Source organism: Musca autumnalis, unplaced genomic scaffold, assembly GCF_047663935.1.
Source record: "Musca autumnalis isolate F117 unplaced genomic scaffold, ASM4766393v1 scaffold_3, whole genome shotgun sequence".
NCBI lineage: Eukaryota > Metazoa > Arthropoda > Insecta > Diptera > Muscidae > Musca > Musca autumnalis.
Window position 1 is genome coordinate 173,607,808 of NW_027411866.1, and position 26,313 is coordinate 173,634,120.

The following is a 26,313-nucleotide window of genomic DNA, read 5'->3' on the forward strand; positions in this document are numbered from 1 at the left end:
GTACGTACCAGATTAAACGTAGCAAACAAAGTGCGAACAGACACAACACGGAAGTTGGACATCGATAGGCTGCAAACACAACAGACAGCCACAGCATATTCCACTCAACTAGCCCAATTGCTTAACGCGAGCACTCCTTATCCCGATAACGTAAGAACACAATGGCAAAATATTGCCCACTCCATGCAAACAACCGCAAAATCCATACTTGGATTCCAGAGACCTCCACAAAGGACTTCATGGTATGACCAGGAGTGTCGTGCTGCTACTGAAGAGAAAAATGCGGCATTAAAAGCTACTTTACAATCAGTAGCAACGCGTAGCGCACGAGAGAGGTATCGGGAGAAAAAGAGAGAAGAGAAACGTCTTTTCCGCAAGAAAAAGAGAGAAATGGAAAAGCGGGAGTGTGACAAAATCGAGATGTACAGGAGCCAGAATGATGTCCGAAAATTCTACCAAAGAGTGAAACATCAAACTGGTGGCTTTGGTACAGGCACATCCTCCTGTAGAGACCAGCAAGGTAATCTGATAACAGATACAGATAGCGTGCTCAGGATATGGAAGGAACATTTCTCCAATCTGCTGGTATCCAATAGTAGCGAAGACGATGATACCACAGATCCAATCCCAGAAGATGGTATAGAATGTATACCGCCCGGACAAGATGAGGTAAAAAACAGCAATCAACCAGCTGAAGAACGACAAAGCAGCAGGAGCCGATGGCTTACCAGCCGAGTTGTTTAAAACCGGAGGCGACGCTCTGATAAGGTGTATGCATCAGCTAGTTAGCACCATCTGGCAGGAAGAACGCGTACCCGACGATTGGAACCTGAGCATCCTATGTCCCGTCCACAAGAAAGGAGATAAGACTGTATGCTCCAACTATAGGGCAATAAGTCTTCTCCCTATTGCCTATAAGATAGTGTCAGGGATATTGTGCGAATGACTAAAGCCAATAGTCAACCAAATAATTGGACCGTACCAATGTGGCTTTGGACCTGGCAAGTCCACCACTGACCAGATATTTACCCTGCGGCAAATCCTAGAGAAGACCCAAGAGATGCAGATAGACACATTTCAACTTTTTGGTCGATTATAAAGCAGCATTCGACAGTCCCCTCCGATCAAAGGTATTCCACGCAATGTCTGAATTTGGTATCCCCGCAAAGCTCATCCGGCTTTGTAAGATGACTTTAACTGATACTAGGTCCTCAGTTAAAATTGGAAAGAACCTCTCCGAAGAATTTTGTACCAAAAGAGGTTTCAGACAAGGAGACAGCCTTTCGTGTGATCTTTACAACATTTTGCTGGAAAAGGTAATACGAGATGCAAATGTCAAAAGAAATGGCACAATTTACACCAATAGCCACATGTTACTTGCCTATGCTGATGACATAGACATCATGTGACGATCAGTAAAGGAAGCAACTGATACCTTTAGGAAGGTCGAAGCAGAATCTGCGCCAGACGTAAACGGCGAAAAGACCGAATTGATGGTGTCGACGCGCAAAGCGTCCATAGAGCTCGGACCAGCTGTGGAAGATGGTACCTACAATTTTGATGTAGTTAAAGACTTCGTCTACCTCGGCACTGCCATAAACACAACAAACAACATCAGTTGTGAAATAAAAAGAAGAATTGTATTGGGCAACAGATGCTACTATGGTTTAAGTAAGCAATTTTAAAAACAAAGCCACATCTCGTTAAACAAAAATAACACTATACAAAACGCTGATACTACCCGTGCTAATGTATGGCTCCGAAGCATGGGTACTTGCGCAAGCAGATAAGGCAGTGTTTGGTGTGTTTGAGAGGAAAATTCTTTGAAAGATCTACGGGCCGATTTGCGTTGACGGTGAATATCGACGTAGTATAAACCACGAGCTATATCAGTTATACAAAGACATGAATATAATTAAAAGTATCGAGATGCAACGATTGCGTTGGCTAGGCCATATCCTAAAAATGAGCGATGATGAACCCGCTAAAAAGTCGTATGAATACATGCCACATGGCAGTGCACGCAGAATCGGCAGGCCTAAGCTTCGATGGAGCATACAAGTGGATGAAGAAGTGAAAAGACGCGGTATTCCAAAAAGTCAAGCGAAAAACAGAGAGGAATGGAGATCTTTTCTTAGTTCGGTCTATGGAACAAATGTTCTGTAATGGGCCAGCTAAGTAAGTAAGTAAGACTATACTGAACGTGTTCTGATATGGTTCGTTTCAATTCTAAACATCCAAAGACTAATTTATTATACTCTGTTCCAAATTTCGAAGTTATATCTAAACAAGTAAGAAAAGTCTATAGTCGGACGGAGCCGACCATGGGATACCCTATACCACTATCCCTGGACAATCGCTCTCCACGGAACTTCTTTTTAATGTTTGTGAAATTTTAATTATCAAATATCAGAGTTGTAATGAATAATACTTATGACTAAAACCAAAAAGTTATCTAGCATGACAAAGACATTTTGGTAGCAGGAAAGGAAAATTTAGTTCACGTAAAATGTAATGAAACCCACTTATGTAGTGCTCCTACTTCCGTTGTTTAACCGCTACGTTATTGAAATTTCTACCAATTTCACACAAAAGTTTCAGTCCATTTAACTCGCTAAGTATTATCTGATCTTCACGTTGGTTTGTACGCTTCTTCTTCATCATAAACTCAAACTTTGTTTAAAAATTTGCGGGTTATTATTTTGACCTACAGAGCCGCTACAAAATTTGTTAAAATTTTGTTTTTGGTCCATTTCATCCCCTGAACATTTCACGATCATCACCAAAAACTAATCATTTCTATTCTGGCCCGAACCCAACCTCCTTAAAAAATTCGTTACAATCGGTCCATAATTGCGGCCTAAAGCTTGTTTACAATTTTTAATGGACGGACACACATCGCTAAATCGCTTTATCTCGTCGAGATATGACTTTCGCTATACCAAATAAGGGGTCTAGGACGAATATTTCGTGGTGTTACATAAACTTTTGGAAAGACAATAAGTAGCATGGGTTAAAAAATGTGGTTCTTTACACAGAACCCATTATATATTAGGCAGTAGGCCCGTTATCTAGCAAACACTTTATTGCAATTTACATCAGAGGAAAGGTCAGTAGTTTTTTTCCATATGTGGGCTACTTTGCGAAATATATATGTCCTCAAGGAATTAAAATATCGACCAAAAATACAATTTTTATATTTTGCATACAAAAGTAATGGTCCATTTCACCCGCTAAAGAATATCAGATCATCATTCAACATTGTAGGCATCTTTTTCGACCTATACTCTTACCCGGTGCAAAATTTCGTGACTATTGATGTATAATTGCGACTTCTAGCGAGTTTATTATTACACTACAGACAAATAACGGAATATATTAGGCTGAAACTCTGTTATCTGATCATGCACACCAACATAATTGGCATCAATTGAGAGGTCAAGCGTTCCACTTTCAAGTATATCTCACTTGTCCGGAATGTCACTTCCAGGAATTAAGATATAAGCTGTATATTAAAAATTGTCACAATTTTCACACAAAAGTTTTGGTCCATTTAACCCTCTAAATATTATCCGATCGACATCTCAAATTGCAAGCTTCTCCTTTGTGATATACTCTTACCTTATTTAAAATTACGCGTTGATCGGACTATTATTGAGACCTACAGAGCCGCTAGAAAATTGGATAAATATTATGTTTTTGGTCCATTTCACCCACTAAATATTTCACGATCATCACCAATAAGAATAGGGATCTATTCTGTCACGAAATTTTGTATGGAGGTCGGGTTCAGACCTCCATACAAAATTTCGTGACCGGTCCATAATTGCGGCCTGGAGCGTGTTTACAATTTATAATGGACAGACGGACGGACGGACAGACACACATCTCAAAATCGCTTTATCTCGTCGAGATATGAGATTGGTATACCACATTGGGGGTCTCCGACGAATATTTCGCGGTGTTACATGAATTTTTACCAAAGCAAACTTATAATACCCTTTTCCACATTGTGGTATAGGGTATAAATATTGTAAGCTCTCTCTATTGAAATTATATACTTTGTGTCAATACTTCATATAAAATCAACACAACATTTTTTAATTTCATAATTTTTGGTCAAGGTACTAAAATTCTATTTAGTTTTAAAATGGAGGATTTGTCCATGTGGCATTTAGATCATTTTCCCTTAAAAAAATTATTAATTGTCAGAATGTTTTAAAATTTTTGGGGAATTTGCCGAAAAATATGGGTGGTTTTGGAACTTTTATGGCCTTTAGTTTATTTTCCGAATTAATGTGGACCTTTGACTATAAATTTAACAATTGTGCCGCTTGCAGGAAAGTGATCACAAAGAGTGGACACAATAACTACAACGACTTTTTACAAAAGTTGGTTCGTTCGAACGTAGTATCCTGCGAAGTATGAACTTCCCCAATAATAAAATGATATCATTATGAAGCACAATGACTATCTATGGTATGTGTTAAAACCATCCGTCCATAAACTGCAAATAAGTGGAAAATTTTATTATGAGACACAATTTTTAGCGTATCAAAGTGTATCCACTCTCATTAACCATAGCACTACACTACTTGAGTTTATGAGCATTATTTTCAAACTGTCAATTTAATATTTGCTCCAAAAAATCTATATTAAATAATTTACACCTTAAATATACGTAACGCCCAGAGCTTGACAATTTGTCCACAATCAAAAATTGATTTTTCTTTCAAGCATGAACAGAAAAAAGTTTCATTTAATTTAACTTTGACAATGAATTGCAGCAGTGGTGGTGGTGGGATGGTCATTTTAGATAAGAAGAAGCCTCAATTGCCATAGAAAAAGAGACAGTCATCATCATCGTCATCACCATACCACAAACCACAATTTGACATTGTCCATATAAAATAAAGGACACAAGGCCATTGATATTGAATGTTGGACTTACGTACATACGGATGTACGTCCATGTATGGGAATTGTATTAGGAAATGAAGGTATTATGTGAGTGTGTGTGTGTTGGTGCATAGAAATGTAACAAAAACTGTAACCATAAATTATGGAAAGTGGACTAAATAAATATTTTAATAGAAAAATAGAAATTAGGGAAAAAGAAGAAAAGAACTAATAAAAACAAAATGAAAATTTGAAGGATTGAAAGTGCGATTTCAATAAACCGAGAGATGACAAAAACGCAAAAAAAACAAAGTCGTAGTTTAAAGGAGGAGGGTGTTACGCAGAATAGTTGTTATGGGTAAAGTAGTTTTTCGAGTATATAGTAGTAAAAAAATAGAGAGAGAGGACAGTTTAGTGAGAGAGCGTTGCACATTGTGCAAAAAACTAACTCAAACCAACCGGAAACAGGGGTTATTATCTTGAAAGATATTTAGTTATGGGTGCTAAACAAGGCCAACTAGCTATTGCTGGGCTCTTCGTTAAGCGGCCATCGTTATAATTATAGGTTTGTGTTTGTGTGGCACAGCTTGCCATCTTCCAATTGGTTAGTGCTACACACACAGCAGGGGGCGTTTACTTACTCTCGCATACTTACGATTTTGTTGCTGAACAAGGCGAGGTAGATGGAAGCAGCTGAGCGCTTGGTAGGCTCTTGTGCATGGCGCGTGGTTTTTGTTGTTTCGTTATGAATGAACGAAGTAGTGGCGTTGGATGATGTTGTTTTTTTTTTATTTTTAATATTAGGTGCTCTTGGGGTGTTTTGTAGTTGAGTTTTGGGTGCGCCTTTCTTTGTGTGTGTGTGCAGTTGTTTGTTAGGAGATTTTTATGGAGAGAGAAATAGAGTTCTTCTCGCCATTTGCTAGGGGGTTTTCATTACTCATTATTGTTGTTGGTGTTCCTTGTTGTTAACAACTTTTGAGAGATCATAAATAATACAATAAGAATTGAAAGCCAACAATAACAAAAACAACAACTACATTCTCACACAATATAACATTTGATACAAGTTTAACAAGTTTTTGTTCAATGCAAACTCTCCGTACTTGGATTTTATGGCTGGTCGATAAAGAGGCAATTTTGTTGCCGTTTGCTGCTTTTATGTGTGTGTATGAGAATGTTTTATACCAGCTGCTACAGTTGTAGTGGTAATTATTTTGCATGATTGTAAATATTTGCTTCGTTTATTTAGTGTAGTTGTTGTTGTTTTTGGTTTTCGGTTTGGCGTTTTTCTGGCTTCTCTTGCAAATGGGTTTCTTGTTGAGAGTATGCAGTGGCGGCGGGCTGGTTTTTGTTGGGCAAAAAATTACCTAAAACACCAATAACAACAACACCGCCGTACAACACATCTCAATCATATTCAGCTGCTGATTTTTACTGCGCCAAACGACTGCTGCTGTTTAGCTTTGAGTTTCTGTAGTTTTTTTTTCACGTTCGTCTGCCGCCGTTTAACTATCACAGCCATGCTATCGTTTGTATGGCAATTGTTGTTGTTGTTTGTGTTATTGTAGTTGTTTTGTTGTATCGTGTTGAAAGCTTTTTGTTTGCCAACGTCTCATGCGAAACAGTTGCAAGTACAGAAACGATCAGCTACGACGACTTTTGAATTTTGCGCGGATGAATAATAAAAAAAAAAACAAAAAACACAAACAAAACAAGAAGACGACGACAATAGATGGCGACAACCCTAGAAAATCCCCCAGTAATATCCACAAGAGAACCCAAAAGCCAGTGGTGATTGCACCAACTAATGCTGTTGCTGCTTTGAAAAGAAAAATAACCTACCAAAGAAGCAACACGCCGCGTTTTCACTTTAGCAAAAGAAACAACAAAAACACAACGCATCTTTGAAACGCATCAATCAAATGCAAGCTGCTTTTGTTGCAAATAACGATGATGTTGCAGGTGATGAGTCGCAGTGACGATGATGCAACCACCGCCAACGCCAACGAGTGAATGAAATGAAAGTTCGTTCCCTGGTAAAGAAAAATCATCAGTTTTCCATCTAGCCATCCAGCCAGCCAGTCAGTCATCAATCCATCCATCAGTAGTCGAGTAGATTGACTTATATACAAAAACAAAAACAAAGAAAAAAAACTAACAACAAAGAACGGCACTATCCCCCAAAAACAACGTCCATGTAAAAGGAAGGGTTAAAGTGATTTTCGTAAAGCATAGCAAAGAATAGTGTTCCGTAAACAATCTCAAAATAAACATCAATATTATTTAACGGTCAAATTTGAGAAACGAGGAGACACAATGCAAATAAATTCTAAGGCACTTAATGCAAATTTTCTATGAAGTGAATTTAAATTAAAAAAAAAACTAATTCAGCTTGAAAATAAAAACAACAAATTTTATTGGAATAGCTTGGCTTGGTTGCCATGCTGGGTCGTACAATAACCGTAATAGTAGTGAAACATTAGTTTACCTGTCAACACTCACTCCACCCAACAAGTCAAGAATGCTTAACAACCATATGATGGATTAAAAGAACAACAACAACAAAAAAGAAAAAGGAAAATAAAACTACAAGCTGATCCTTATTGGTGCCGGTTAATGCCAAGAGCTAAAAAAATTACCGCTGAACTCCTAATTTCTATTGTTTTAGGAAACTAATAAGAAACGCCAGTAACAAAAGAGAAATGAAATAAAAAGAAAATTATTTAAAAAGTGACCAAATAATAATTAAATATAAATTGTTTAAATTACAAAGAAAAATAAAGTTTATTTTGTGAAACGTATTTTTTCACACATAAAAGAAACGAAAATATTGTGTTGTGTACAAAGAAAATGATTTCAGTTGTCTTATAACTGCCCATACTAAAAGCTATACTGTTCAAAAAAAAAAAAAAAAAAAGTCTCAACATAAATTGATTTGTTGTGAGATTTGTAAATAAAAGTGTTAAACAAACAGAGAATTTATACGAATTTCAAATCTGCCCATCAATAGCAGCAACAACATGTTAACTGATATGACACCGACGGCCGGCCAATTATATGGCTCACAAATACCAACAATGGGAATGAATATTACAAATATTGCAACACATTTGCAGAAGCCTACAGTTAATCCGGTAAGTCCGATGGATATTTGCAAATTGGAAAATATCTTGGAGGAAAGTAGGGACTTCATACATAAAAAATAAAATCGATGCAAAAAAACTATTTTTGATACAAAATATTGTTTTTTTTTTCAAGAAATTAAAATATTATCCATATTTACCACTAATTCGAGCGCGTTGTATGACTTACTTTATAATGTTCTGAATTTGTACTTAAAAAAAAATAACAGTTTGTAACACGTTTATATAATATACTAACTAATTCAGCCGAATATAGGGTATGTGCCTTTAAGGGGTGACCCCCAGTTGTAAAGCCCATTTTTCATTATTTTTTCCAAGAACACTATGAAACTGTTTTAGTAGATGATTTTTTCATCTGACAGAGCGCATTTTAATCTACTTTCTGAAAATTTTCTTGTTGACAAATATTATGTAGTTTTGTGGCAATTGACCGTCTACCAAACACTGTTTTTGTTAAAGCGTTTGCGTTGCCAACTCTAGCTCGAAAACTAATGAACCTATCGTCATATATTTCTTCATTGATCGATTTTTTAAAAACATTAGGTTTTACGGAACCAAAATAGCAATCTCTTTGGGGTTATGTCTGTAAACTTCAATACTATCAAAATACATTAATTTTGTTACATAAATTGTGTATAATATTTGCCGTATCGAGCTGCATTCCTTATTTCCCTCTTCTCTTAGGATATCTTCATGAGAACGAATCTGAAAAAGAAATTTTGTAACACAGATTATTAAAATACAATATTACAACAAGTAATTTTTAAATGTATGATCGTTTTTATCCGAACATTTTTATCCGATGGGCAAATAGTAAAAGAACTTTAAACACCGCAGTATGTAAAATTATAGAATGTTGGTGGAGAATAAACGGACATAACATTTGTATACCCTACATCCCTATGTTGGGAGTGCAATATAATTTGGTTTTGGCTCAAATGTTTGTAACACGTCGAAATAATGACTACATTATTTATATGGGGATTTCTGAGTGAAATCGGACACTTTTTCAGAATGAGGTTTTTAATTTCTTTATGCCCTCAGCATTTATGCTAACGAGGGTGTATACACTTTCATACTGACAAAATGTGCCTCATCGAAATAATGGTTTTAGACCTCAAGTATGTTTGGACGAAATGTGTTTCAGACAATTTGGAGTTGATTTAGCCATGTCCGTCCGTCCGTCTGTCTGGCGCGCACGATAACTTCCGAAAGGATCAACCGATTCGGCTTTCGTAATATTTTTTTCAAATTTAGTTTAAGTTCGAAGATGGGTTATATCGGTCCACTCCTTCCGGTACCTCCCCCACAAAACTTCAGAAATGTTCGAAAATTTGTGCCCACGACACTTAGATAAGGTTCCAACATGGATTCAATCTGTCCACTCCTTCGGGTACCTCCCACACAAAATTTCGGAAAAGTTCAGTTTATGAGCTGCTCTCGAATCGCTTTGATTTTTGTTGTAACGACTTGTATTCACTGTCCCAAATACGACGGTACAAGTTTCATCAGGGGCAAGTCCATACTTCCTGCGAAAATAGCCTGAAAGGTACAAAAAACCCCTATGACACCGTGTGTGGTAGTTGTAGCGCAAGATAACTCTCGAACGGATCAACCTATTCGGTTCAAAAATTTGGCCCTCCTAATATTATGTCCAATCTTAGTTTAAGTTCGAACATAAGTCATATCAGTCCACTCCTTCAGGTACCGCCCCCACAAGAGTTCAAAAATGTTCGAAAAAATTCTGCGCATGATAACTCTTGATGGTAGTGACCGATTTGGTCCGTACTTTACTCATCGTAATATATTTCCCAAATATATATCAGGTTCGTATATGGACTATATTTGTCCACTCCTTCGGGTACCTTCCACACAACATTTTGGATAAGTTCACTTTAAGGCCTGTTCTGGAATCACTTTGATTTTTGTTGAAGCGACTTTCATTCGCTGCCACAATAACGACGGTAAAAGTTTTTTTCAGGGGCAAGTCCATACTTCTTGACAAAACAGGCCGAACGGTGTAAAAACCCTCAATGGCACCATCTAGTGGCTGGAGGGCACGACAACTCTCAAACCAAATACTGAGTTGGTCCACGCTTTGCATATCGTTATATTTCTTGGAATATTAGATGAAATTCGAAAGTGTTGCTTGTAGGTCCACTCCTTTCGGTACAAAAATTCTAAAATATTCGCTAAAATGGTACTCGCGATATCTCATTAACGGAGCAACCCGGTGAAGAGTCTGTGCGAGGATCCCTTGAAAATTTTAACCTAGTGGTCCTGTTTACAGCGATATCATGTTGTTCGTATTCAAGTACATGCTTCCTGATATAATGGTCCAAAACCTTTGAATTATAGGGTGATCAACCGAAACGACAGGTGGTCGCGATATCCATCGAGGGAATGACACCCAAAATAAGACCCACTTCCATAATGGACTAAGTCGGTTCATTCCTTTAGATATCTTCCTGTTTCCAATGTTCTTCTTTACCAACGGCTCCAGAGAATGAATGAATTTTTGCCTATTAATGCCTAAAATAACATTCATTCCATTTTATTATAAGAAAAGTTTCCGCAAAAACCAACTTGTAAAATATTTGTTTAAAAAAAATTATGAAATGAAAAAATTTTTTTCTCAAAAAATTATTTCCTTCTGCACGAATAAATGGCCTTTTGCCTATTAATGACTAAATACATTTTTATTCCTTTTAAATATTAACAAGTAAGAAGGGTGTTAAGTTCGGCCGGGCCGAACTTGTTATACCCTCCACCACAAGTTGTATTGAAGTAAAATGGAATAATTAGTTTACTTTCGTGTATGAAGAAGACTTAATACTAAATTTCAGCAATTTCGGTAAAACAATGTGAGCCACCGTTCTATGGGGGCTATTTCATAACGTCGATCTATACCGTCAAATTTCTGACGGCATTGACCGATACCGACAAAATTCTGGGGGAAAGTGTTATACCCCTAAAGAAGACTACGTACCAAATTTCAGCCATTTTGGTAGGATAATGAAGCTAAAACCTTAAAAATATCGAAAATCGGGAGGTACCGTTCTATAGGGGCTATATCAAAACGTGGACCGATATATCCCATTTTCAATACCAAGCATCCTGCAAGTAATAAAAACTTCTGTACCAAATATTGACTCTCTATTTTTAAAATTGGGAGCTGTATCTTGATTTGAACAGACAGACGGACGGACGGACATGGTTAAATCGACATAGAATTTTATGCTGATCAATAATAAGCCCGATAGAACTTGAAATTGTAAAAAATAACACAAAAAATGAAACTGTAATCAAAATTTTTTTTTTATTCGAAAGATCAATACGTGACATTAACATTTGAAAATGATTTCGGGTATATGGGCACCGAGGCTGTTCTTGACGAAGTGCATTCTGGACGTCCAATTTTTGGCCACTTTTTCGAGCACTGCTGGCCGTATGTCACGAATAACACGAACAATGCTGGCCTCCAAGGCATCAATTGTTGCTGGTTTATCAGCATAAACCAGTGACTTCACGTAGCCCCACAGGAAATAATCGAGAGGTGTCAAATCGCACGACCTTGGAGGCCAATTGACAGGTCCACTTCTCGAAATCAACTTATCGCCAAATTTTGATTTCAATAAGTCGATGGTTGCGTTCGCCGTATGGCACGTAGCGCCATCCTGTTGAAACCACATCTCCTCCGGATCAATGTCATCCATATTTTCAAACAAAAAATCATTGATCATGGTGCGGTAACAATCTCCATTGACCGTAACGCGAGCTCCGGCCTCATTTTTGAAGAAATAAGGTCCGATGATGCCACCAGCGTGAAAACCGCACCATACGGTGCATTTTTCTGGATGTAATGGAGTCTGTAGGGTCTCTTGTGGATTGGTCTCACTCCATATGCGGCAATTTTGCTTATTAACAAACCCGTTAAGCCAAAAATGCACCTCATCGCTGAACGCTATACAAATGACGAAGTCGTCTATAAGTTGCGCGAATCGACGACTGATTTTCAAAGTAAATTTGGATAATTTCGTAGCGTTGTTCAAGCGTGAGTCTATTCATGATGATTTGTCAGAGTATACTGAAACAAATAAAAAAAAGTTTCATCAAAATTTAATTTTTTGTGTTACTTTTTACAATTTAAAGTTCTATCTAGCTTAAAAAACACCCTTTATATATACTTTATAGGGTCTCTGACGAATATTTCGATGTGTTACAAACGGTATGACAAAGTTAATCTTCCCTCCATATGGTGGAGGTTATAAAAAAGGTCCCGCACAAACGTCTTTTAATTTTTACGATACACGAAATAAAGTTATGTATAATATAAAATTATATATAAAATTAGTGAGAAACCAACGGTTATATCATTTTGGTTATGTCGTGTGTCTCTATTAATTGTTATCACTTATATAGCTACTTTCAGTGATTTCAAAAAATTGTCAAAATTTCGGAAAAATAAAAACTTAAAAAGCTTTTTATGCGGAAGCTTTTTTATCGAATTACTTTATAAGTATGATTTGATGTAATCTTAGGTAAAAACTGATCAAAATATCATACAGGGATACGAGGTTGTAAAAACGTCATAACCCTCTTGAAGCAACCTTAAATGGAAGGTGCTTACACCTGGGAAGTTTTTGCGGATTCTGAAACTACAATGTTCATAGATGAGAAAAATCAAAAAAGAAAAAAAAATGCCGGAGCGCTTTTTAAATAAATCGCGATTCAAGTCGGCATTTTTAAGGTTTTTTTAGGTTTTCACGATTTTGCCTGGAAGCCGCAAGACCTATCGAAATGGAACTAAAGAAAATGTAGTAGCTATTCTCTACAAGATTGACCTTTGTGGTATTTTTGTAGGTTTTACCATTTTAGATATAGAAGTTCATATTGGGACAATGTTCTGACTGTATTGTGTCCTTATAAAACAGTATCATGACCATTTCACCGTTTCTTTCACCAGCAGCTTTGCTCAACAAAATTTCCCTGAAGGTGATTGACGATGTCAATCGAAATATCGAAGTAAATAAAGAAATTCAAAAAATTAAGCCGAAAAATGTCATCATATAAAAATTACAATACAACAGGTTAACAATACACAACAACAAAATATATTAATAATGTTATTTTAATACAAATAAAACATTGTTTTATTTAAAATTTTATAATAAATTTGGTTTTTCAATAATTTAGTTGAATAACTGTATATCAGATTACTAAAATTAATTATAAACAGATACATAGAATTTAATTTGTTGATGATTGTAAAAATCGTAGAGAAAGGCTTCAAATTTTGTATGTAAAATATAACGCATTTCAATAAACTGCCAAATTGAATCAAAGTTAATGCGGAATTGAGATAAAATGTAAATCATTGGCTCTTTAAAGAGATTTAAGCAGACTGGCAGAAAGCGACCTGTCAACAATTTTGTGTTACTTTTCATGATTCCGTCGGTAAAAGCAGAAGTTAATAAAATTCTACTGGTATTGTATTATCAAATTTTTCTGATTTGATTCCGCCGAGAACACCAAAATATACCTCGTCATAATAACGAAGATACATTTAAATATTTAGAATGTAAATTTTTAGACATTTTTGTGACCACATCGGCCCATAGTCATAGGCTGGAATTCCCATACAAGTGATGAAAATTTTCCTGACTATAAAATAAAAAATATTATCCACCAATAATAAAAAAATCAAAATAAAAAAAATTGTTCGTCCTATCCTCTTTTGCTGTCATAATCAATTCGTTTCACCTTATTAAATAATTCAAGTGGAAATTTCTATGCTTAATAGGTTTGCTAAATCTTCAAATTCCAAAACGAGATATTCCAATGGGAAGAGGGAAAGATATTGTAACGTATTTCAATTTTTTCGCAAGTAAATAGTTAATGATCACATCATAGCATCACATCTGATTAACAAGGAGGCATGATGAGGTTGCAACATCCGAGAAAAAAACATCCACAATTTGTAGAAGTTATAAAACTATTCCAAATTATCTATGATGATGTATGTTTGTAAAAAAGATCAGTTACGCTTCTTACTGTGAGTGCCCTTTTTTTGCTTTCTTCACACTTAAAAGGATAAAGTGAGGAAGAGAAGATATTACGTTAGGTGTGAAGTGGTTATGGCGTTTGAAACACAAGAAAGCAGATAGAGAGACAATAGACTTAACAAAACCAAAATCTGATATAGTTTTTAAGATTATGTTTTGTTGTTGTTGTTTTACTGTATGGTAAAGCGAAAATAATGAGTTTTTATGAGAAGACTATTTTCAACACAAGGATAGTTGTTGGATACGAATGGTAGTGTTGTTGTGATCTTCATTTTAGATCTATCGATGAGTGTGAGAAAATATAATGAGAGGTTGGCTTTAGTCCCCATCAAGATAAGATGCTAGATTTGTGTTATTAAAGAGAAGAAAATTAAGAAAAAAATGACTTTTTAACTTTTCTTGTGGGTTTTTCTGAGGATTAGAGACGGATTTAGGATATACGGTTGTTAAAGTGTTACAATTGTGGTTTGATTGTTTCGAGTCAGGTGGATGGGAATTAAAAAAATCTTCTGAGTTTAGTATTATGGAAATGGGATATTTTGTGTAGGGAATTGCGTGAAAATATGTTTGTTACTGTTAAAAAAAATTTTGCAAAAGAAGAGGTGCTGTATTTATTTTCTTTTCGAAAAATGTGTACTTCTATTAGCATTACTGTGGATGATGTTAATATATTTGTCATGTTCAGTGGTACTACATCCCAAGCATATATCAAATGGAAAGCCCATATTTAGTGATTCGGGAAAATTAATTGTGAAATTGTAAAAAAACACACAATACAGTTTCTCTCATTGGCCAATTATTTTAATTTACTGGAAGTCATTCAGAAATAAAATGACCGGTGTTTTACTTATATTGCCACCAATATTTAATTGAGTGTCCAGTTTTTATGGATTTTTGCTAAATACTGAAGCCAGAAACAGAGTTAATTTTATTTATTTTGAGTATAATTACCAACATTAAGTGATATTTTAAAACAATTAAGAGTACATTATTAACAGCAACGATTGATGTCATTATATTAATTAAAATAAATACAAACAACATATAATTACATTTTGCAAATTGTCACCAATGGAATACAATTTAAATGATTTAATTAATAATAAAGCCGATAAAATGAAAACAAGTAAGAATGGGCTATAGTCGGGACCAGAACAACCGATCGAAAAAATCGAAAAAACTACAGTTATTCTTTAAAAATAACTGAATGTAAATCGAAAAGAATTTTTAGATTCGGCGAACTTTGTATTACCAGCCTTAAAGCAGGGTTTTCGGAAGTACAGATAATTGAAAAAGCATTTGATATTAGATGTCTTCTATGATAAATCTGGTTTTCGTCGCCACGCTGGGGGTAACACCACTTGTAAATTTCAGAAAATCGAAAAAAATATTGACGTATTTTAAAGTATAAGTAACATAAAATGGGTCGTACAAAAACGGAAGTTGTGCTAAAAAAAATTAAACCGTTCGTGAACGGATAATAAAACATCGCATGAACACTTGGCCATAAAAATGGTTCGATCGGTGCAGAAAATTTTGAAAAAATACTATCGCGTTGCTTTTAAAGAATTTTATGAGATGATACAGATTTTGCACGAGAATATTCTGGGAGGAACTTTTCTTCGTGAGAAAATATCTCTTTTGCCAGACATTGAAAATACAACATGAACATTTTTTAACTTTTAGAAGAGAGAGGAGGTTAAGGATATCCCTTTTTCTTTCTTACCCATAAGCTCAAAACATTTTCATGAAAATTGTCATAGTCTGGCACAAGATTATGTGAAAATGAAGGGGCAATACAAATCATAAGGACTACATGCAGTAAAAATTATAAGCAATTTATGACCAGGTTTTAAAATGGATATAAACCAACAGTTTAAAGTTCTTCGGGAGCCATAAGAGGTGACCTCCAGTTAAAATCCCAATAAAACCCTTTTCATGATTCTTTTTTTTTTCGTAAAAAAATTACGAAACTTTTGTGATAGATTTTTCCCTTCATCTGAAAGAGTATAATTTAATTTGCTTTGCGAAATTGTTGTTGAAAAATATTAAGAAGTTTTGTGCAAATGGCCGTCTATGAAACCCTTTTCTTATTAAAGCGTTTTGCGGTGACTACTGTAGCTCGAAAACTAATAATCCGGGCTTAACAAGGACATCAAAATCTTGTCATTCATTGATAGATTTTATAAAAACAAGGACATCAAAAGCTTGTCATTCATTGATCGATTTTGTACAAAATATTAGATTTTAGGGAAATGGTGGACAAAAAATTACCACATTTTAATTTTTTGCTTTAAAAAATTACGTTTTTGGTCATAAAACGGACAAAAAAGACTTGAAAATTAATGGGTTATGACCACTTATTGAGTACGAAAAAATAAATTTTTCATGCATTTTTTAGAAGAAATCTAAGAAACGTTTTTAGAAGATTTTGTTTTCTTCTGATGGACCACACCTTAAGCTACTTTTGGATTTTTTTGTTGTTGCAAAATATTGCACAATTTTCTGACAAATGGCCGCCAACCAAACACTGTTTTTACTAACGCAGTTTACGTTGCTCACTGTAGCTCGAAAACGAATAAACCGATCAGCATATTTGAAAATTTTGCCTTTTTTAGGCGAAGATCATTTTTTAGTATTAATTTTTTAATTTATTAATCGAGCTTTATGATCTATACTCGTAACGCAAGTGAAAAAAGAAAGCCGACGATTCGAACCCACACACCCACCACTATATGACATGCATGTTTCGCCTTCGGTAAAGGCTCCTCAGACATATCGGATGTGAAGCGGCTTCGCTGTCCTCGAACTTTTCTACTTTCAAATGCATTTTTGTTTTGATTTTGTTACAACAACAATGAGGATTTTCCCATTTAGTTGTGCTTTCATGACAAACGCTTAGCGCTGTCTTTGAAAGTTATGAGCATATGTTTTTGTGGGATCATTAAGAACCTAACATTAAGAACTAAAACAAGTAAAAACGTGTTAAGTTCGGCCGGGCCGAACTTTTTATACTCTCCACCATAAAATATTCTGAAGTAAAACGGAATAATTATTTTTTTTCCTTTCCACAATTTTAGAAGGAGATATTCCGTGACCGCTTGCACCTAAATAATGTTAAAAATCATAAAAAATGTATTCAATGGGGCCAAACAAAAGTATGGACCGAAAATCGGGAGATACCGGACAGTTTTTTGAATTACAGATAGTTGGGTCAAAAATACCGAAAATGGGGAGGCTCCGTTATATGGGGGCTATACCAAAACATGGACCTACGTTGACAATTTAATAAGGGGGGTCGCCATACACACACATGGACCTATGCTGACAGTTTTTGGTGGAGATGTTGGGTGACCACTGGGAACCTCAAATGTCGACTTGCTAATAGTTCGGTCGAAATTTGTAGCTAAAATCTTCAGAATACCGAAAATCGGGAGGTACCGTTCCATGGGGGCCATACCAAAACATGGACCTATGTTGAGAGTTTTTGGTTGAGATGTTTTGTGACCACTGGAAACCTCAAACGGCAAATTACAGGTAGTTCGGTCGCAAAATGTAGCTACAATCCTCAAAATACCGAAAATCGGGAGGAAAGCTTGAGGTACCGTTATATGGGGGCTATACCAAAACATGGACCTATGTTGACAGTTTTAGGTGGAGATGTTTTGTGATAGTTCGGTCAAAAATTGTAGCTAAAATCTTCAGAATACCGAAAATCGGGAGTTACCGTTCCATGGGGGCTATACGAAAACATGGACCTATATTAACAGTTTTTGGTTGATATGTTTTGTGACCACTGGGAACCTCAAACGGTAAATTACAGGTAGTTCGGTCGCAAAATGTAGCTACAATCCTCAAAATACCGAAAATCGGGAGGTAATTTTATATGGGGGCTATTCCAAAACGTAGACCTCTGTTCACAGTTTTTGAAGGTGATATTTGGTTATCACTAGGAACCTTAACTGTCAAATTACAGGTAGTTCGGTGAACAATTTTAGCTAAAATCCTCAAAATACCGAAAATCGGGAGGTACCGTTATTTGGGGGCTATACCAAAACATGGACCTATGTTGACTGTGTTTAGTGAAGATATTTGGTGACCACTGGGAACACTAAACGTGAAATTACAGTTAGTTAGGTCAAAAAAATGTAGCTAAAATCCTCAAAATACCGAAAATCGGGAGATACCGTTATATGGGGGCTATACCAAAAAGAGGTCCGATATAGCCCATCTTCGAACTTGACCTATGACATTGACCTACCTATGGAAAAAAGACACTCGGGTGCAAAAATATAGCGCTCTAGCTCAATTATTGCGAACGCTAGAGTGATTACAACAGACGGACATAGCTAGATCGTCTTAGAATTTTATACTGATCAAGAATATATATACTTTATATGGTCGCAAATGATTAGTTCGATGTGTTACAATCAGAAAAACAAACTTAATATGCCCTCCATACTATGGTGGAGGGTATAAAAATGGATAGTTTTTACGCCATAAATCCTTCAATTTTTTTTTTTTTAAAAAGGCTCTCGCTTACGTACAAACTTCTATATGTTATAATAATCCCACAAAAACATATGAAGATCGAATCATCCACTTTCGAGCTACAGCGGGCACCGCATTCCAAACTGCCATTTTGAGAAAACCGCTCATTTTTGTCCGATCGACTCGAAATTTTTGCAACATATTCTATTCTACCTGTTCTTTAAAATAAGCAATTAAAAAATTTTCGATTTTGTAAAATTTGCAAATGGCCATAACCCCTTAAAATCGATCGATGAATTATTAGATTTTGATGTCCTTACCAAAATTTTCGGAGGAACATATCTGTAGATTATTTTCATGTAGAGAATCGGATCTTGTGATTATTTTTCAGTTCAAGAACAAAAAGGACATGGAAGAAACTGAGCTAGAAGGACAAAATAATCTACAAATGGATTCTTCATTCTATTTATCTGAAAACATTTCATCTCAAAATGATGAAACAATATCCCAAACAAAGATATAGAGCTACTTCCTCAAGCATTAGTGGGGAGTCAATAAAAAATCTTTACGTCATAATTCAGAAACTTCTGCTATGGTTCTTTTGGAGTTCTTAATATATTCAATAGGGGCTTTCAATCCCAACATGAATTTTCTACTCCCAGACCTTGACTTCCATTTTATGTCACAGTGTAATTAGTAAGATTTCCCATAGCGACCACAATGTCCTTCATAGGAGTACAACAGGTCCTTCAATAAAAGACAAAGATGACATCTCACAAAAGACAAGATGAGAAGATCAATAGATTTTTGTTAGAAGACCAATACATCTTCTGAAAGAAGACTTGTAGGGCTTATATAAAATACGTTAAATGTCCAATTATAATTCGATTGTCATAGAACATTACTTTTACTTGCAACAAAAATTAAGGATCAACTGCACCAAAAATATTCTGGACATGCAATTTGTAATCAAAATAGAGATGAAAAGACTAGATTCCAAAGGACAGTAAATATACTGTGAATCGTTCTCTAAATTTGTATAGTATACCGTTTGCTTCTATGTTTTTTAGCTCTCTTTTAAAATAAATAATGATTTTTGAAAAAAATTTTTGTCCCGAATTTAATGTTATATTTTTTTATTGTAGAAAAAATTGCCCGGAGTCAGAGTCGAGTTATTTTTTTCGACTCGATTCGATTCTCTTTACCCGCATTTCGATAGAACTTGCGGTTTCCAATCAAAATCGCGAAAACCTAACAAAAAACCTAAAAATGTGGCATGAACTTCTATATCTGAAAAATGGTAAAATCTAGGAACAAATCAATCAATATATACTCTAGAGAATTTTCACAGTTTCAAAATTTTTTTTAGTACTATTTCGATAGGACTTGCGGTTTCCAAGCAATCCCGCGAAAACCTATAGTAAACCCAAAAATGTCAGTCAAACCTTACGCGCATGACATTTTTTATGAGGAGACGATTGTCTCAATTTGAACTTCTATATCTCAAAAACGGTAAAACCTACGAAAATATCGTAAAGGCTAATCTTGTAGAGAATTTTCACTGCTACAACATTTTCTTCAATCCCATTTCCATAAGACTTGCGGTTTCCTAGCAAAATCGGGAAAATCTAAAAAAACCCTGCAAATGTGGTGGTTTATTTAACCCATATCGTATGGAGACAAATTTTTTATTAATTTTTTTAAAAACAAAGCACTTTTTTAAGGTCAAAAATCAACTCAAACTATTTTTCCGATTTTTCGTTTTCCCGGAAAGTGGTGTTCGAAATTTCGAACACTGGCGCTTAAGCTATATGTAAAAATAAAATGAATTTATTTGCCGTTTTATTGAGTTATTTCACCATTTTTGTATGAAAAAATGGTTGAAGATTGGTATTGAGACTTCTTTGGACCTACAAAACTTGTTCCCGAAATGTGTCAGCACTGGTCCACGTTTAGGATTGCCCCCCATAAAACGCTACTGCCGGATTTTCGGGAGATTTCAAGAATTTAGCTGCATTATCCTACAGAAATGGTTGTATATTAATACATATTTAGTCTTTTTTGAGACTTAACTTTCCTCCAGAAATTTGTGAGCATAGGTCCAAGTTTTATATAGTCTCCGTTGAATGGTAACTAACGATTTTAGGGTATTTCAGGATTTTAGCCGAACTATCCTTAAGAAATGGCTGAAATTTAGTATTTAGTCTTATATGGTGCAATAATAACTTTTCCCCGCAATTTGTCAGTAAATTTCCACGTTTTGATATACCCATCGATATGTAGGTTAAGTACCAGCGTTCGAAATTACGCACTTGCGCATGTAAATCAAGTTCTCTATATTTTGTGAAACTTTTTTTATTTCATTTTTTATAATTTTTTAAAATTAATTTAAAAAGTATCCAAAAATATAGGTTTCAAAAATCTACCCTTAACATCAAGTTTTCAAGGGAACAATTTTTTTATTTGCTGACAGATTAGACTTTATACATACATACATACATACATATATTCCCACAACATCCCCGAAGGGACAAGGGAGACTTCTCTCATATCATATTGGCTCAATGATATGGGACCTACTTTTTATTGCCGAGTCCGAACGGCGTGTCTTACGACACCACTTGTAGAGAAGTTTTTCATGGCTTAAATAGTCAGGAAATGTCGCCAGCATTACTGAGGGGGAATTTTGCCACCGTTGAAAGTTTGATGTTGCTTGGCCTGGGATTCGAACCGGACGTGCTAACCACTGCACCACGGTGGCCCCCGATTAGACTTTATACATATACCAAAACTTGTTTAAAATGTAACCTTTTTCACCCATAAATATTTTTTTTTGAAATGAAGTGATTTTACTGTTTGAAAAATCGAACACCAAGTACGAAACGGGTTAAAAAGCCCTCCTGCGATTTTTTAGCTTTTTGATTTTTCTCATCTATGAACATTGTAGTTCCAGAATCCGTTGGGCATGATAACTGTCGAAGAGAAGGACTGATATCCGTTTAACTTTGGACTATAGACTAAATCGTATTACACATTTGGGTACCTTCCGCACAGAAGCTCACAAATTTGGATTATGTCAGATTTTATTTATCCAAAGGAATGTCTTCCAAAATTAGACCTAGTTTCAAGATGAACTATACTGTTCCATTTTTTAAGCTATATCACCTGCAAAAGGTCCAAAATTGTGCACTTTACTCTAGTTTAAGGACACTTATCGGATTGGGTGGAAATGTTAATAACGAGTAGTCATTGTCATCATGACTACACCATTATAATTTTATTTGTTAGCAGAATCCTATATTTCGTGAGATATTAGCACGGAAATGTTCCAATATGTACTACCACTCTACTACTATAACTATTCTTTCATCTGCTTCCCGCACTAAAGTTTGTAGTAGTCCTGGTGGTCTTTGTTAGAAAGCTATAATTTTATTCGCCATACTTCTCTCGATAACGACCCGAATGTTCCAAAAACCCCGCCCAAGTTGCATTCTAGCAATAAATGTTTTTTGTGGACTAATTAGGACCACTCTTGAAAACTACACCTATAGTTTATTTAAAAAAAAAAAAAAAAAAAAAAAAAAAACAAAGAGATAATAAATTATGGCATTTAATTCATAAATTTTAAATATTTGTTTCATTCATACAAAACTAACCCCATTTTTTAATCTTTTAAATTTATCTTCCCAAATAATAAAGTTTTGTTTTTTTTGTACTCAAAACATTTCCTCCTTCATTATGAATGCTTAAACCTGAAATAAATGCTAACAAATTGACTCACATATTGGCAAACCAGAAAACAGCTCACTCTTGTGTAAATCAATTTCCAAGCAATTTTATTACTCACATTACACCACAACAAGCCGCCTTTGCTACAGCGTTGTATAATTTAAATGAAATTTATTAAATGTTATGACATTTTCTTTAAAACACATTGGCAATGCAACACCCTCGACCACCTTCATGTTCGTGTGCTCCTTCAACTCCCCTCTATACATCCATCATAGAGTGTCGTTTGTCATTGAAGTCTACTGCTCCAACAAAAGCATTGATCGATAACTGCTGCTGCTGCTTGGGACTGGGGACAAGTTATGTAAATTATTAAATGTAAAGTGATTAAAAGCTTCAACGAACAAAACGACACAATCTCCTGATGCCTATGAAACTGTCACAACTAGCTACTAATAACGATAGAAAGGCAACAGCAACAAAAAAGAGAATTAAGTTACTACATATCACCAATAGCCACCGTCAACACCAACCACTACTGGACTGAATGAATTGTTGGTTATAAAATAAACAACCATTAAAGAATGTAAAGGAGGCTAAATATTGCAGAATGGGGGGACGATGTATTGATGGTTATTCTTAAATTCACTTCAATTCATTGGAAAGTGCCGCCGCCGTCGTTACCATAAACCTCGAGTGTGTAAGAAGCCTTTAAGGCATTAACTTTTTTTCTTTGGTTTTGAGTAACATGTAAACGCTTTAAGCGCAAATTTCTTAACTAAAAAACACACACGGACACACACACTTTTGGACGAACCAAATAGCAGCCACATCGTTTTTTATCTACTTAAATAGGCAAAATCTAAACTAGACCTGGTCTTGTTTATGTAGAAAAAATAAACTTTGTTGTATGAAACAATGAAAAGATATTTAACTCCCAGGTCCATGGACGTCGGCTTATTTTAAATATGCACAAGACTTTGAACAACGACAGCAACAGCTACAACACCACTACTAACCAACAAAGAGGCCATAAGAGCCGCCACAGAGGGAAAAAAATTAATAACACATCAATCATTTAGCCAACAATCGATGCGGCCAAGTTCAAAGTTAACCGCTGTTTATGTTTTAAGCTGATTTAAATGCCATTTACAAACAGACAAACGCACACACACGCAAAGCAAATGAATGGGTTATTGGGACGTATGTTTAATTTCTTCTTTTTTAACCACAAAATTTGATGAGGATCTACTGATAATCCAATGCATAGATCATTTTCTCATGCGGTGCGTTTTGCATGTGTGAGTGTGTGGCAAGAAAGAATATTTTTTGGTTCGTTAATTCATCTGCTTAAACTTTTATGTGTTTAAAAATCTGTGGAGTATAATTAACGCTTAAAACATAAACTAACTTCATCATTACAACAAAAATATCATTTACGTGACTCTTAAAATCCCATAACTTGGTTAAACGCATTAAATATTTTATACGGTTTATATTCATTACTTGGAATTGAGAAATTATTTATTTGTTCAGTGAAAAATTTATTAAAAGTCATATTGTTAAATGTATATTGATCACCTCGGATTACTTATGTGAAAGATTCGGAAATGCCGACAAAAATAGACAAAGAACTGATTGAATCGGAGGAATCCTCAAGCAGGGGCCGTCACACAGTGTTGTCGCAGTGGACAAAAATCAAAAAATGTGAAAACTTTTATATATGTCTACGTTTCTTTCTTACAGTAAACACCTCAAATACGACGAATCTGAAAGAATTTTTTATACCCTCAGCATTTGTGCTAACGAGAGTATATACACTTTCATACGGACAACATGTGCCTCATCGAAATAATAGTTTTAGACCACAAGTATGTTTGGAGGAAATCCGTTTCAGACAATTTGGAGTCGATTTAGCAATGTCCGTCCGTCTGGCTGGCTGGCTGGAGCACAAAGATAACTCTCGAATGGATCAACCGATTCGGTCCAAAATTTGGCTTTCGTAAAATTTTGACCAAACTTAGTTTAAGTTCACAAAGTTTTGGATAAGTTATGATTAGGACCTGATCTCGAATCGCTTTGATTTTTGTTGCAACAACTTGTATTCACTGCCTCCCCATACGACGGTACACGTTTCATCAGGGGCAAGTCCATACTTCCTGAGAAAATAGCCTGAAAGGTGCAAAAAAACGCCTATGATACAGTGCGTAGTGGCTGGAGCGCAAGATAAGTCTCGAACGGATCTGCCGACTGAGTCCAAAATTTGGGCTTCGTAATATTTTGTCCAAACATAGCTTAAGTTCGAAGATAAGCCATATCGGTCCACTCCTTCATATACCTCCCCCACAAATGTTCAAAATGTTCGGAAAAATTGTGCGCACAATAACTCTTGAAGGGAGTGACGCATTTGGTCCATATCAGGTTCGAATAACGACTTTATTTGTCCACTCCTTCGGGTTCTCCCACACAAAATTTCGGATAAGTTCACTTTAAGACCTGCTCTCGAATCTGTTGAAGCAACTTGCATTCGCTGCCTCAATTACAACGGTACAATTTTTTTCAGGAGCAAGTCCATACTTCTTGATGAAACAGCTCCAAAGTTTTAAAAAAACCTCTATGGCACCATATATTGTGGCTGGAGAGAACGATAGCTTTCGAACTGATGAACCGATTTGGTCCAAAATTTGGCCTTCGTCATATTTTGTCCAAACTTCAGTTTCAGTTCGAAGATGGGCAATACCGGTCCACAGCTTCCGGTACTTCCCCCATATTTAAAAAATGTCACTGAAACGGTTTGCACTATGTCTCTAGAACGGGTCAACCAATTTGGTCCAAATCTCCTAACATTTGTTCCAAATTTAGTTAAACTTCTAAAATGACCCATATCGGTCCTCTCCTTAGGATACCTCCCCCACAAAAGTTCAACATATATGTCCAAGTGCAGTTTAGGGTCTGTTCGAAAATCCTTTGGAAATGCATACCGATGCTGTTCGATATGGTCCTGCTAACATCGACATTATGTTTTCCGTGGACACGTCCATGCTTCAAGCCATACTGGTCCAAATGTTATACGATGACCCACTGAAATGACTAGTGGGCGCGATAACTATCGAAAAGATATGACTCCCAAAATAATATTCACTTCGATAATGGACTATGTCGGTTCATTCATCCGCAACACTTTTTAACTTTAATCCTAATACACATTTTTGTCGGCAAGTTCAAATGTCCAAAAAGTGTTTCAATTCACATGGGCTGAGGGTATATCTCTGTCGACAAAGCCGACTGATACTTTTTTACTTGTTCAATATGTGCATCCGTAACGAAGTTATATCTCTTTAAATATGAAAAATATTTCCCAGGTAATCTAAAACGATAATGATATGAAAATTAGACGACTACTAAAATAATTATTTCTGAAAATTTGGTTAATAATATTTAAAGTTTTGGATGGGGATTTGATGGCTGGGCTATAAATATAAAATTTTAGTGCAATAAGTTGACATCAACTGCAAAGTACCGTTATCAAGAATTAAAAATTTTAATTTGATAAAAAAATAAAAATTCTTAAATTGTGCAAACATTCATTAACCTAGGTCAACGGTAAAACTGAACAGGGGGAAACATCCCATCAAAAATTTTGCGAATCAGTGAAACTACTCAGGGGCCTAAGAAAATATCACATATTAAATTTGAAGGCTATTTGATTAAAATTTACCAAGTTATAGCAAAATCGGGCAAATCGGTGTAGGTATTCAGATTAAATTTGAAGGCTTTTCTATCAAAATTGAACGAGTTGTAGCAAAATCGGGAACCGATATGGACCAAAGTTGATATTTTTCTTTCCTGTGCCCTCAAAAGTACTTGTGCAAAAAGTTATCAACCTAGGTCAACGCCTTCTATTATTGTCCACTTTTGTGTTTAATCGGCAACACTGTGCAAAAATTCATCATTCTATTTTTTTCCACTTTTGTATGGAAACGGCA

At 35.5% G+C, this 26,313-nt stretch overlaps 1 protein-coding gene across 4 annotated transcripts in view; it reads left to right on the top strand.

Annotated features, from left to right (window-relative positions):
• The first annotated feature begins 6,182 nt into the window (after positions 1 to 6,182).
• Sp1 (transcription factor Sp8) overlaps positions 6,183 to 26,313 on the top strand; it is a 192,806-nt gene continuing 172,675 nt past the window's right edge. Inside the window, exon 1 of one of the 4 annotated variants that reach the window (XM_073975792.1) lies at positions 6,183 to 8,033. In XM_073975792.1, coding sequence (XP_073831893.1) covers positions 7,920 to 8,033 — 114 coding nt within the window. In that variant the 5' untranslated portion in view covers positions 6,183 to 7,919. The remainder of the gene's footprint in view (positions 8,034 to 26,313) is intronic. The other 3 variants (XM_073975791.1, XM_073975795.1, XM_073975796.1) reach the window with 3 other exon arrangements.